Here is a 15600-nt window from a genome sequence, read left to right as displayed (position 1 = left end):
TTTCCCGTCAGTCTTGTGACATCAGGAATGGAGATCCCTGATGTCATCAATATTACATACATCTGACCTCGAACCCGTAGATCGATTCTCCATATATGGAGCTGACCTATTCTGACATTCCATATGTTGATCCGTCCCCATCCATCCTTTTTATTCGATGTCTCCTTTTTGACGGATTTAAACTAGACGGGCGTCACGGGCCTGCTGGAAGCCGGCGAAAACTAGAGTTCTCAACAGGTCCGAAAATGAAGGCCCGGCCCTAACTGGGCGCTCATCAAACCCTGTACACTCACGACACTGCCCCCTGCTGCCACCCTCTGGAGCTGACCTGTTCTGACATTCCATATGTTGATCTGACCCCCCATGCCAAAGCGCAGCGCTCTCCCAGCAGTCTGCTGTCACCCAGGTGGATATGTTGATCTGACCCCCCATGCCAAAGCGCCAGCGCTCGCCCAGCAGTCTGTCTGTCTATCTATCTATCTATCTTCTATCTATCTATAACAGTTTCCTTATGTTGATGTAATAATTGTATTGATGGTGATACTGTGAAGATGATTTAAACACACACACACACACACACATTTGAATTTCTTCCCAGCAAGCACGGTCAGGACCAAGTCAAACCAAGCCTAGTCCTGTTTCCCATATCCAGGTAGTTATACAAACACAGGGGTGTACTCTTTACTGTTGTTGATACAGCTGAGACAGCTTTACTCTCCAATATTTCACCTAATCTAAAAACCAAGGTTATTATATATGCAAAACTAGGTTGGTGGAAGGCTTACAGTCAGGACGCCACAATGGCCCTTTCAACATGACCATACACCACATAATATTCTTAAACGTGCTACTTTATACTTTTCTGCCTATAAAGTAATTTTACAGTAGTTAGGCAGGCTACTTGAGTAATATTTACGTCAAGTGGTTCTTGACTCTTAGCACTTTATTTACCACAGTAGCCTACCTCTCCTGTTTCACTATTATTGTTGATGCTATGACACTTGACAGTGCATGGTGAAAGAAGTACTCCGTTTTTTACTTAAGTAAATGCAGTGATTGCAATGCATAGGCTAATATAAAATTACTCTCCAGCATTCAAAAATGTACAAATAGTAAAAGTATACAAACGTAGGCTATTGGCATCAAAGCAATATTTAAAGTAGGTCTATATTTTCTTTTTTTTAATAGTCGTAAGTATACAATACAGTTAAAATGGTGCTGAAATATGTTTTTGTTTGTTGTGGATTGGAACCCCTTTGGGAACCATGCACTGGCCTACTGAACCCATAATGGTTCAGTTACTTTCTCTTTGTATTTTTTTACTTGCTGAAAAAGACCAGTTCACTTAACAATACTGGTAAAGTCACAAGTCATTGAAAGGCAGCAGCATTCTTTAAGGGTCACATTTACCATTACAATAGCATTCCAATCACATTCCTCAGATAGGCTAGCTACCTCAATACCCCCACGGGAATTCCCATTCTGCCAAATGGTCCATGGCAGAAAATGTCTAGTTTCTCAGCTGTTTTGCTCTGTTTTTGGAACCTCTCACCATGCAGTCACCTGTCCTCACTTCCAAGTGGCTAGCCCCCCCCCCCCCCCCCGAACTGTTTACTGTAGGCCTATATATTTTTCTTTTTGATTTCTAACCATTTAGATATTTTTTTTGCATAGTGTTGTAGGCCTATGTCATTTGTATATCTCTATGAATTGAGTTAGGAGTTAGGACCCCAATAGAAATAAGACACTTTTGTGGGTTTAGAATAGCAGACCTTTTGTATTGAACCCTTTTTTGTTTGTTTGTTTGTTTGTTTTTTGCAAACTGCAAAGAAAGTATTCAATCATCAAACAAACCCCAATTCCACTTAATCCACTATTCAAGTTGGTCTCCTGGACCACTAGTAATAACATAGGATATTCTGCACTTTAATTGATAAGACAATGAAAGACAGATAAATAATAAAAAAATACAATGTAGTTTTAATTGTTTGGAACAGCAGTGCTGTTACAAACCGGGGGGTAAAGCATGTCCAGCAGAACTGTAGCTACTACACTGCACACGCATTATGGATAGTGTAGTTTACAGTACACGATTTGGTGGGACCTCCCGGTCAATATAGAGGCGGGTCCTTTCTTTGTCTTTTCTTTGGACCAGGCTCTGTCGCTATTCCGTTTTATTAAATCGTGTCAGATATGTGTAACTCTGTTTTACATGGCCTGTCATATATATATTTTTTCAAACGTGCCGACAGCCGTTTATTTTTATTTTGGGACAATAAACGTTAAACAATCTGGCTGCTGGCCTGGGACTACATGTCCCATGGTTAAACGTTAGGGTTTTCCTGCACGCTGCCTCTCCCTCTGTGTTCTGAAGGAGGGTGAGTTCAGGGAAAGACGAAGCTACCCTGTCAATCACAATTAAAGGAACCCTGGAGTAAGCTGCTGGGGAGAAGAGTGCGAAACGACCCTATTATTTGGTTGGAAAACATTATTATGTTGGAATTTTGGGAGATACAAATATGCATCGCAACACTGGTCGTCAAATTCCGCAGAAAGGGAGTCGCTTCACTTTGACGGGAATTGCATAAAGCCGTCGTTCCATATAATCATAAACTTGGCGAGTTTCACTTCTGTCTGCGTTTTGCCACAGCGATCTTACTCGGATAAGGAAAACAAGGGCAACAAGAACGGATGTTTTTACAATCACTTCTTCAACCTTTCGGATATATTCACACTTGACTTGATCAGAAGTCCTGGGGAAATCTGGTCAGTGCATTTCAGAGGACTACTACTGCGCGAGTGCGCGTTAGCCTCGACTTTCGAGGAAGGACGGTATTTACTGCTACTACTAACAGAAAATACGTGCTAAATGCAACATTGTAACTTTTGTGTCTTTACGTCAATGTTTGAGACTTGAGAGGCCTGTTGACGTTTTGCAGGTCCAAATACAAATCCCCTCTTCTACTCCAAAGGACGGCAGAAGAAGGCAGCCGATATGAGTGGGGGAGATGTGGTGTGCTCGGGGTGGCTGAGAAAGTCGCCTCCTGAAAAAAAGTTGAGACGTTACGTAAGTGCACCTTTATTATGTAGTATTTGTTACTTTTTAATAACAGCAGCTACGCGTGTTTACAGAAATAAGTAGACGCTCTTTAAAGTCAGCCTGTTCAAAGACACGAAACTAGGTGCAGAGTTTGCAGCGATTACGTAGGCCTCGTATTGTTGTGCCAAAACAAATACATTTGGCATAATTGTTAAAGATGGAGTTTTGTTATTATTAGTTTGTCTGTTGTGTATGCTTAGATGTTTGTTCACCTTGTCTGTCCGCATAGACTACTTAAAACACCCCACAACAATACCAACTCCTATGTAGCTACTACTACTAGCTAGTGAGTTGATGGATTTTGAATGCGTTCGTCAAGTGATCTGGTAGTGGTGGTCGACTTACTTTGCATTCCTCAGCCGAGAAGCTAATAGTAATAACCCAGCTTGTCTAGTCATGGTCTATGGTCATGCACAGCACGCACGCACGCCTCTGCTGAGTCAAAGCAGCAAGTGGTAGCAAACCACTTAACCTAACCCAAACCATTCCTCAAAACAGCCCTAATGGCGTTTTACATCAAAAGGAAGGACGTTCTCAAATATTTCCTCAAATTGCCTCAAAGAAAAGGGCAAACGATGCACTTGTGTGCAACTCGCTGTCATTGCAGAATCCCACAGCATATGGTAGATAGCACTCACAGTTCACTAGTGTCAGTGTGTGTTGTTGTACACTAGTTGTACACAATATTAAACACAACACAGCATAGGCATAACACACAGTTCACACACAAGTAGTACACACACTATTAACAGGAACATAATTACTGAGGACAGTACTGGATCATTTGCAGCTTGAACTCAACTTTGTCTCACTAGCAATACATGTAATTGTTGTCTCTGTGCCCCCATCCCTGATATATTAGGCCCTACCTGTGTTAACTTGTGCCTCCGATAATATTTTATGTTAACTGACCAAGCTCATAATCCTCAAAGCACCCTGGATAGCTGACAAGAAAACTGAAATGAATTTGGTGGGGACTGTGGTGGTGGTGTATATTATCAGCTGATCATGAAGGCCTTTCCTGTGGTTTATCGGGCATCTCGGTTATTGCGATGCATTAGGAAGCAGACAGCCTGCATGTTGGTATGTTTTCATAGAACCACAGTTCCACAGAACTTGCAATGAAAGTGAAATCCAGCCTCCAGAAACCAGGCATCGTCGGGGGATTTTCTGTTCTCCTGCTGATAATGGCCTGCTCTGTGATATCATATGACAATATGGCAGTCAAAGTCTCATTTTACAGTGTCTACATTATGACCGATGAGATGAACTTTTCTCCCTGTGTTTTTAGTATATGCTTTTGTTTTGGCCCATTATCACTCACAGCACTGACCATTCAGCAGAGTCCTCAGTGCTTTACCACTGTGTGGTAAATGTGGAATAGATGTCCGCACAAAACTTTGAACAGAATGTATGGATTTTATTGTTGTTGTTGGTGAATGTCTAACAACACATATAATACTGGATACATAACTGTTGTGTGCCAACTCCTATTCCTTACACTGTATGTATTTTACATACTTAGTTACAAGTATTTGCCTTTCCCACAGTGCAATGTTAAGTAGTAAATTACTATAACATTACATTGTGGCAAAAGGTTTCTCATCTGAACCTAGAGGTTTGGCAGAGGTCACATTGATACTCAGCAAGTTCGATGGCAGAGTTGATGGTGGAGAAATGATGATACCATGTAGCAATGTCACCGTATCTCACCGTATCTCACCGTATCGGTTTCTGATATAGAAACACACGATTCGGGGTAAGGGGATAAGTCTAGTGCAGATCAGCCTGTAGGAATCCACCTTAATCCAGGTGTAGTCAACATTAGCCTACATTTAAAAGCATCCTATATGAACTGGAGACAATATTGATTTGAAGTGGCGGTAGGAAAAATGAAACATATTTTACATGCCATATAGCAATGTGCAGCACGTTTAAATTATATTAAACAAGCTGCCATGGTCAGATAGCATCACTGCCATCTTATTCTTTGGGACACATTTTTGGTTTCTGAATTCCTGATTTGGCAACAACAAGCTGGTAAGTTCAGCATTTCCCTTGAGCATTTATACTTGATTGTGTCAGTTATCTCTGCAGTCTACTGGCCCATGCTGATTGGTGGGACTGAAGTAACTGCCAATTGATATTGAAGAGGTGAATTGTAATGTCGGACCCTGGATGAGGATGTGAAAAACCTCAACTGGTCTATTTTCCTTTCCTTCCTCTTCCTTCTATTTTTTTGCTTGCTAGCAGAGCAAGCTATAATTTGATACGGTAATAGTCAACTTAAACCCTGATAGTCATAACTAGTCTACAGCTGTGTAATGTCCTATTGCATCATGGTCTAATCACCCTGCCTGGGTTTATTTCTCAATAATGACCGCTCCCCAGATTGATTATCCCACTACATGGCTACTTAATAAAGAAATTATAATAAATTGACCAAAAAATAACAAAACAAAGGATTTTTTTTGCTTACAGTAGTGTTCCATTATTTAATGCCAAGGGTCCAGTGCAACTCTCGGAAAACAATGAGAAGTGTTGATGAAGTAGAATCAATATTTGGTTACTACATTGTCTATTTCTCGCTTCAAATGTTTTCAAAAACATTCTTGAGAGCAATGTTTAGCTGTAAATGACGTGTGTGTTTGTTCACATGGCTGCCATGTTGGATACGGCACTAAAGCAAGCAGCAACGTAGATGCTTGGTGGTTGAGCCAGGTTCTCTGAGCCTTTGATTAGACAGCGGTCTGTTATTGAGTTCAGCTGTCATTATCAACAATAACAGACTGATGAATTCAGTGATTGACCAATCAGAATCAAGCATTCAACCAAGCTGTGTAATGTGCAATAGTTACTTGAAAATCAAGAAGCTACTATCCTTGATGCATTAGGACTCAACAATATGTGTGCATTTGTGAGAAGTTCATTGCATCCATTCTGGCATAAATTACCTCTTTGTCCCTTTGAGAGCAGACTGTTGATGTTCTGATGTTTCTGTGAAACACCCTTTGCCCCAATTCTCTCTCTCACACAGTTTTTAGGACAGCTCTTCTCCTCCCACCCCTTGAGACATTTGTTCTTTATGTGTCCTGCTACGTGTGCTGTATGATCAGGCCTCTAAAATGCAAACTATTCTTGGTCACAATCTAGACATGAAATTGAGCTGTGTGACCTGGAAATTAAATTTGTTAGTAGTACCAGTGCAACCGCAAATATTTGTCTTTGTATAAGCCAGCACCAAAGAGCCCTTTATCTGCTCTGTGTAACCAATCAAATGTGAGCTTTACTTTATGGATACGATGTCCTTTCTTATGTTTTACTGCATGAAACAATTACAGGAAGCTTCATTACGTTGAAACTTGAAAGACTATCAATGTTGGATTATCATGCCTCTGATAGTATCTTTGCTCTTCCTCTGATTGTCATGTGAAGCAGCCCTTCTGTTGGGGTGAACACCAAATGCTAACAAGCAAATGGTACTCACAGACAGAATAACAATGATAACGTTGACAGTGTTGCAGAATCATTAAGCTTCAGATTTGCATGGGTGTCAGGATAGAAGAAAACAGAACGGTGACGGATGGACAGTATAAACAAAATCCAGTCCTTTCCCTAATCAAAACTCCTCAGCCGATAAGATGGCAACTGAAGCAGGGAGACAATATTGGGCAATGGGCCTAAACGCCACTGGTATTGTATGCAATAACGACAATATATGAATCTGTCAGTGCACCACATATAGAGGGTATATGCGCGTGACATCATCATCATACCCGGAAGTTATACGGGAATGCCTACTGAGTGGCAAAAAACTACTTTTCTGGCTTTGATAGCCCATACATCCAAGCAGAAAAGTAAATCTGATTGCATTAAATGATGTTAAACGACATTAAATTAACTTTGCCACTCGATTTCCCATTCACTTTATGCATGCGCATACCCAGTCTATAGTGATGGTTTCTCCTGAACATTTTGCTAACAATCTTTCTTAATGTGTTGATGTTGTGTGCACCAGCATATGACAAGGTTCCAAAACTTAGTGTCTGTGTTCTCACATGGGCTAGTAGGCATCTGACCAGGGAGAGAACAGAGAGATCAATTGACTTTGAGAGACAACACAGAGAGATCAACTGACCTAGAGAAACAACCTGTACACTGGCTGAACGCTTTATTTATTTTTGTCTTGTTTGTCTTGCTAACAGTGCACATTGCATTTTTATATTTTTGTTTGCGCGTGTGTGTGTGTGTGTGTGTGTGTGTGCACACGCTCACAATGCCTCCATTTGGGTGTGACACTTATTGTGATCATCACGATTGTGTGTGCACGTGACGCGTGTGCATGTGCAGAATGTGTGTTTATGCAATAGCGGCTGTGTGGGGGCCATGGTGGCCATCACATGGTTGTCTCTGTGGGAAGAGGTGAGCTCATTTGATCCTTCTCAGGAGGGCATGTGACTGAGGAATAGCCACGCAGCGGCAGGCCATGCGGCCATGCTGTCAGATGACCCAGATGTCATGTCATATTTCACAGCGGTAGGATAACGGTAGTTTGGTTGTTGTTTTGACCATGATTGTCACAGTGGCACACATCACTGCTACAGTACTTCATGTTCATTTCACACCTATGTATAAAAAGTGACAAAGGTCTTTAGATTCTACTCTAGACCTTCATCAGGTAAATACCTGTTATGATGATACAATAAAATGAAGACATTTATGAGTGTCTTGAATATTTTATGAATATTTGACTGATTGTGACACATACCAGGTGATCATCAACCGTCAATTTCAACCCTAATTTAGGGCGGAGCGAGTCCCAGGTTGCTCCACTCACAAACTGACGTGAGCAACACCACTTGACGTTGTTCTATATATGCCACTTATGCCAGCACTGAAACGCGCTGTTTCAGTATACCTGATGAAGGGCCTTGAGGCCGAAACATATTGTCCGCTCTGTCAATAAATTATTTTGGGAGCTTTTATGCTTAAATGGTGGGCGGATCTCCTCTCTCAATAAAATGAACTACCAGTCTGCTAATCAAAATTTGAATTGGTGTCCCCATGTCCCACCATGCAACCAATAGCAACAGTCAACTCTTCAGCTCCAGTCCTAGTACGCATTAGGATCTACATCGCCAGAGGATGTCCTCGCCCTGCACACCGCTGAGGGCAAAGTTTGTCTTGAAGGATTAGCTACTGATTGGTGGAGTTCAAAGGTGAAAGCTGTTTAGTGGCCCTGTGTTCTGAGCTAACCCCCAAACATATTGATGTGCAAACTCTGCACTTTTTTCAGGCCTGTTCTGTAGGACCTCAATGAACAATATGTGGGCGATGCCGATGTCTATGCTAAAGTAGTACCAATAGTTTATTTCTGAATCAAAACGCCATATATCACTCAAGGGGGTCTACTGTTATCAATATAGTTGTTATATCCATGAGCAATATCCAGAACAACAGAAGACTTGCAGCATTTTTGGGGCCATTATCATACAACCAAAGTTGTCTTTACTTGGATGGAGTAAACATATCTTGGTGGGAGTTTCCCAACCAGATGTTGTCAAAAATGTAACCTGTGGGTTTCCATTTCATTTCATTGACATTGCATTTTCCATATTTCTCTCTCCTTCCTCTTTCATTTCTCCTTACTGGCTTTTTTACTGACTTCTGTAGCGTGTCATCCAAGACACCCTGAGAAATTAAGGGGAAGAGGAAGGGGAAGAGACAATAAATTGTCACATGACATGATGATATGAAAGACTGCACATCGGAGGAGAGGAGAAATGTGTATGGTGATAATCGGTGGAATTGCTTATTTTGTTGTCATAAATCATTGCTACAGAGACACAGATTTAAGTCTTACAGTCTTTGTGATCACCAGGGCTAGCCTGCCTTTTTACAGTCCAGCAGATCAGACCAGCTGGTCTCGGCTTGGAGGATTTATTTTCTTCTTTTTTTCAATCTGATACTGGCCCTTCAGGGGTATGTTGGTTGACAGGAAGAAGGAAAATGCTGAACTCTGAAGGTCTACTTATGATGGCTGTGAAGAGAGGCTGAGGACATATCGCCTGCTGGTTAGTCTCCTGAGCTGTAAGAACCCGTCCCCAGACGGAGTATCCCAGTCGCCTGACTTAAACAATTTGCTGTACACACAACATCCAACCCCACAGTGCTCTCACAGGCCTAACCGTGCCTGCTCAAGCCTTAATTGCATAAACACATCTCGGTTTGCAAACCGACTGAAAGGAAATAAGCAGCTAACTAGCAATTGTGACTGAGTCGGGTTGAACGAAAACAAAGCCGTGGCCTTTGTTTTTTTCATTAAGTCGAGGATTCATTAAATCTGCTTAGTAAGCGGAACAGAGAACAAATGCGCACTTTCTCTTAAATACACCCCGCTCCCCTCCCTGCCTTCATGCTGCAGGAGAAAACAAATAAGTGGCCAGAACAGAATGCAACAGAGGATTGCTTGTGTAGCATTAGCCTCTTAGGCTAATGCAGAAAACTACCCTGATACTGGCCCATGGCCTATGACTATACCACCAACAACAACAGTGTTGCATGTTGGTGTGACTGCTGTTGAGTGAGGCCTCCTCAGTCCGAAAATGGATTGCATTAAGCATTAATTATTAAATGGCCATTACAAACAAAAAGTCATGAAATATTCATATCTGTCCTACTACAATGGCTATCTACCCTTGTACCAGTTTGTTTTTTAATTTGATAGTTCACGTAAAAGTCCCAGACACACTATCATGGCTGTTGTGTCACGCAATAATCGGACCCTTCAGAGCCTAACCAAAGGTGTTACCCTGTAACCCTGGATATGCAATTGCAGTCCAGGGAACACAGCCTTCTGGTTGTCTAACTCAGTGTTTCCCAACCTGTGTGCCGCGGCACTTTACTGTGCCGTTTGATGTGTCCAGGTGTGCCGCCTGATTTGACCGAAAATAACACTAACCCTCCCCCGAAAGCAATAGCTACTGAGCTGCAGGATTCGTGCGACAACAACGAAACAATAGACTCTGACGACCATCGGCCATAGGAATGTTAATCACCTGTACTCGCCTGGCAACTTTACTGTATAAATGGGCAGTGATGTACCGGAACGCGTTCAAAGAACGATAGTTCACGAACGCGTTCCTATTTCGGCTGAACGTGAACTGAACGTACTGTATTTCTGCCTGATGAACGTCATTGTGAACGCGTTCATTTCTGGCGTGTGTGAACGTCACTTTCTCACGTTCAACTTCGTTCAAAAGTGAGTGAGCCTTCCAGGCGAAACCCCCGCTAAAACACACCCTAATCACTCCTTATTAATATCTAGCGGAAAACCCACCAATAAGCCCTTATCCAACACAAATTAACTAATCTTTCTCAATCCGCACAATTTCACTGGAGCGCGCAGCGCGCATATGCACGCAGACAGCAGACACATACAGTCCTACATGTCCCGACCCAAACACTGAGGAGGTAAAGTAAACTTGTTTATAATGTGCCACGGAAAATAGATTCCAATTGCTTGTTATTTTTGCGCAGTGATGCCTGATTTATTCTTCGTCGTACACGTGTTCCATGCTGAAAATAGTTGATCTACAAGCTCACAACGCGTTGCGGACGCAACGCGTTGTGAGCTTGTAGGCTGTGGCTGTGAGGCTGTGAGATTGCAGGCTGTAAGAACTGAGACCCTTCACAATAAAAGCATGTAGCTTTCACAAGTTGGCTCATAATAAAGACAAGGAAAAGGATTCATCCTTAAATTCGGTGGCATTTCACATTGCAAAGAGCAATTTTTTCCCCAAAATGTAAAAAAAAAATCACACCCGTGTGAACTGAGTGGTTGCTCATGTTTAAGACCATTGTATTGTGGCAAAATATTTTTTTTATTTAGAAGTATTTACTTTGCATTGACAAATTGAACATGTGTGTGCTATATTTTGTATATTGAGTTATTTGATGAGTGCTGTCATGTGTGTTTTTAAAAGTATATTGGGTTCAAAGAAGTTTTACTCTGTCAAAAGTATAATGTGTTTGGTATCAAAGACGGTTTACTATATATATATATATATATATATATATATATAGTGTGTGTGTATATATATATAGTATATATATATACACACACACATGCACACCCCCCGTATATCTAGGTGTGCCCCAAGATTTTTAGGCTATGAAAAGTGTGCCCTGGGACAAAAAAGGTTGGGAAACACTGCGAGTCTACACACACTACTCAGACATTTAAATCACTACAATTGTTTTGTTTTAAAATTGCTATTTTATACATAGGCTATAGGCTATAAGAGAGTGGGATTATTGGGTTTTGACTCCTCGACATGAGAAAATTGGGAGAAAAAGAACGAAAGATGACCAATATAATAACAATAGAAATACTGTAGGGTCCTTTGTTAGGTGCTGTCCATTGGTCCTACCTGTAAATATTATCCCAGTGGGGTAGGTAGGAAATCTACTCATCTTTCAGCTTATAGACTGCACAATGTGGATAAAAAAGCAACAAGCATTCTGACAAACACTGACATCTTGAAGGTTCCATCAGAATGCGGTTAGTGCTTGATTGGATGTGCCGGAGAAAGGGGGAACGCTAGTTTTATTTCACTCTCAAAATTGCATGTGTGCGGCATGTCGAGTAAAAGAATAGGAGTTCTCCCTGTCCCCAACCAAAGCCATAGAGTAAGATAGAGTTACGATAACTCTGGTCACTTCATGGGGCCAGTCCAATAATTGTATTCTATTTGCGAATAGTGACAAAGGTCTATGGGCTTTACAGTGACAAACGAGTTACATGAACCACATGCCTGCGCTGTTTTCTTCCCCCTCAATGTGGTAACTCTGTCTTACTCTATGGCACTGTCCCCATCTTGATCAGATTCCTTTTAACACATTTGACAAAGTGGACAATTCACTATAAAAGGAACTGTATCTACAAATCTTTATATAATTGCTGTGTAGCACACATGACGTCAGTCATCTATGATATATCTATGACGTGTGACTCCAAATTTGGCCACATCAGTGTGTCCACATCAGTCCGTCTCTAGCCTTGGAGAGAGATGGTGAAATGTTGACTGACCGCCCTCTGCAGTTCTCCAGTTAAATACAGTAAGACCAAATGAATGGCATGGGGACTGTAACGAAGACTCTTGCTTCCAGTCATGTTGTTGGATCTGAGTAGTTGCTCATTGGATATTTAGTCCCCATATATGGGGATATCCGACTAGGACATTGGGCTATATGACATTATGACATGTCATGTCAATCCCTATATTTGGCCCGAGCCGACCTAGTGCTGATATCAGATAGATGTGGTAGAACCATATATGGATAGATCTAACTGGCTTAGTCATCGTGACAGGCATAGTCGGAGAATATATAACAAGGGTCGGCTTCCTGGTTTAAGTTCTAACCGGACACCGCTGCGGTGGGTCCTAATCTAATCAGCAATACAGCCATTATCCACAGCACAGACCAAGATGTCAGTAAACCGGTGCATGCATGCCATGTATGTGTTCTCTCGCGTCCCACACAGAATAAATGCGTTGACTCGAGGCAGAGTGGAGAGCCGACTGTCCATGGCGTTGTTCAAACAGCTGTCAGTTGTGTCCATGGGTTCAGCTTCCAGCCGTCATATTTCATCCAACAACAACTCGTCTCAGAGACCCCTCAATACATCACTTTTCATCCCACTCCCCATCAAGATGGAAGCCTTGGCGGATGGCGGCGTGGGGGCCGAGTTGACGCAACCTCTGGACAAAAGTGAACTACTGAAAATCCTGAACCGGTTCTACAAGAGGAAAAAGACGCAGGAGCTGGCATCAGACCAGGGTCTCGACGCTCGTCTGTTCCACCAGGCTTTCATCAGTTTCAGGAAGTACGTTTTGGAGATGACGTTGCTCCCCGCTGAGCTACACATAATTCTGAACGATATCTACTGCGGAGCGGGTCACATAGATGACATATATCCATATTTCATGCGTCACGCCAAACAGATCTTCCCCATGTTGGATTGCATCGATGACCTGAGAAAAATGTCGGACCTAAGAGTTCCCGCCAACTGGTACCCAGAGACCCGTGCCATCCAGAGAAAAGTGATTTTCCACGCTGGTCCCACGAACAGTGGCAAAACCTACCATGCCATTCAACGTTACCTGGCTGCTAAGAGTGGGGTCTACTGTGGCCCACTAAAACTACTGGCTCATGAGATCTTCCAGAAGAGCAACAAGGCGGGCGTGCCTTGTGACTTGGTGACTGGAGAGGACAGGACATGTGTTGACCCGGAAGGCAGAGCAGCTGAGCATGTGGCGTGCACGATTGAGATGTGTAGCGTCACCATGCCATATGAGGTGGCTGTAATCGATGAGATTCAGATGATCAGGGACCCCTCCAGAGGCTGGGCCTGGACGAGAGCACTGTTGGGTTTGTGTGCAGAGGAGATCCATGTGTGCGGGGAACCTGCTGCCATTAACATGGTCAGAGAGCTGATGTTCGCCACAGGGGAGGAGATGGAGGTTAATACCTACAAGCGTTTAACTCCATTATCAATCTTGGACCATGCTGTGGAATCACTGGACAACCTCAGACCAGGAGACTGTATCGTCTGCTTCAGTAAAAATGACATCTATTCAATCAGCAGACAGATAGAGGTCAGAGGACTAGAATGTGCTGTAATCTATGGAAGCCTACCACCAGGCACCAAGCTGTCCCAGGCCAAGAAGTTCAATGACCCTGATGACCCGTGCAAGATCCTGGTTGCAACAGATGCCATTGGCATGGGCCTCAACCTGAGTATAAAGCGCATCATCTTCAACAGTTTGTTGAAGCCCAATGTTAATGAGAAGGGAGAAAAGCATATGGAAAAAATCAGCACGTCACAGGCTTTGCAGATCGCTGGTCGCGCAGGCAGGTTCTCCTCCATATTTAAAGAAGGAGAGGTAACAACAATGCACAAAGAGGATCTGCCTGTCCTGAAGGAAATCCTCAGCCACACTGTGGACACCATAGAGACTGCAGGTCTCCATCCCACCGCTGAACAAATAGAGATGTTTGCCTATCATCTGCCTGATGCAACACTCTCCAACCTTATAGACATATTTGTCAGCCTCTCTCAGGTGGATGGTCTCTACTTTGTGTGTAACATTGACGATTTCAAGTTTCTGGCCGACAAGATTCAGCATATCCCACTCGATCTGAGGTCACGCTATGTGTTTTGTACCGCACCGATCAACAAGAAACAGCCCTTTGTATGCACGTCTTTCCTAAAGTTCGCCCGTCAGTTCAGTCGAGATGAGCCCTTGACATTTGACTGGGTCTGTCGACATGTCAGCTGGCCTCTGTCTCCGCCCCAAAGCATCAAAGACCTAGTCCACCTAGAGGCTGTTCATGATGTACTAGACCTTTACCTCTGGTTGAGCTATCGCTTCATGGACATGTTCCCGGACACCGCCTTTGTTCGGGACATCCAACATGAACTTGATGACATCATCCAACAGGGAGTTCTTAACATCACGCGCCTCATCCAGCCACTGAAGCGACCGCCACTGAGCCAGCACAGACACGGCACAGTTGATCAGACCCCGGCCTGTGTCCAAGTGCCATGTTTACAGCCCCCACTGTCTCCTGCAAGACTAATACCCAGGGGGCAAACCACCCTTTTTTTAGGAAACCTGCATTTGTCATAACATACAAAGTTGTCCACCAGAAATAATATCTATGACCCCATAGGATCACAACCTATATGGACAACTCGGTCAATTTTGTTGCGAAAGTCCAATAGGGCCGCCCCCAATATTAGCCCCTATTAGTTATAATGGGGGGTGAATAGGGCAACATTTTAAACTGAGAGATATTTCCACGAAACTTCTCAGGTTGATCAATGATATGAATACGAACATCTTTTGTATTGCAAGTTTCCATGAAATCCAATATGGCCGCCACAATATGGCCGCCACATTATTAGCACCAAAAAAATAGGTTTTGGCTCTAACTTCTGAACCAGATGAGCTAGAAATGCAAACTTGGTGTCTATTTCATGGTTTCTGACCATGAGAGACTCAATGGAATACCTATTTTCATTATTGGGTGTGTCTGGACCCTTATTGTGCATATTTACAAGATGGTGGCTACCCGAAATAGTGCTTTACCATGATTTCTACCATGATTGTTGACTGTTTTGGCAAACACAAGCAATATTAATCCATTGGCTAAGATTCATGGCACAGAAGGAACATATTTTCTTGAGCTTGCATATTGTCAAAATGGCTGCAAACATGAAAAAGAAAAGAGACATTACATTTCCTGTCAGATCCTATTACCCAGGGGGGCAAACCACTCCTTTTTTGGATACCTGCATTTGCCATAACATCAAAGGTTGTCCACCAGAAATATCTATGACCCAATAGAATCACAACCTATATGTACACACCAGCCAATTTCTTTGCTGGAAATCCAATATGCCCACCACAATATTAGCCCCCATTAGCCTA

The 15600-nt window shown here is 42.7% G+C and overlaps 2 protein-coding genes across 6 annotated transcripts in view; both read left to right on the top strand.

The window, feature by feature from the left end:
* Positions 1-2207: 2207 nt before the first annotated feature.
* The window catches only part of gab1 (GRB2-associated binding protein 1), a 74731-nt gene continuing 61338 nt past the window's right edge, over positions 2208-15600 (top strand). The window contains exons 1-2 of one of the 5 annotated variants that reach the window (XM_079500078.1): positions 2208-2766; positions 2973-3067. In XM_079500078.1, the coding sequence (XP_079356204.1) occupies positions 2996-3067 (72 nt within the window). In that variant the 5' untranslated portion in view covers positions 2208-2766; positions 2973-2995. Of the gene's footprint in view, positions 2833-2939; positions 3068-15600 lie in introns of all 5 variants that reach the window. The other 4 variants (XM_079500076.1, XM_079500079.1, XM_079500077.1 and 1 more) reach the window with 4 other exon arrangements.
* On the top strand, positions 12619-14684 carry LOC306922093 (ATP-dependent RNA helicase SUPV3L1, mitochondrial-like; the record flags this gene model as incomplete). Its single annotated transcript, XM_079499486.1, is given in 2 exon segments — positions 12619-14632; positions 14635-14684. Coding segments are annotated over 2 exon segments (2064 nt in total).

This window comes from Electrona antarctica (genome assembly GCF_951216825.1).
Source record: "Electrona antarctica genome assembly, chromosome: 4".
NCBI lineage: Eukaryota > Metazoa > Chordata > Actinopteri > Myctophiformes > Myctophidae > Electrona > Electrona antarctica.
The sequence above is the reverse complement of the archived record's forward strand: the minus strand, read 5'-3'. Positions and strand labels throughout refer to the sequence as shown.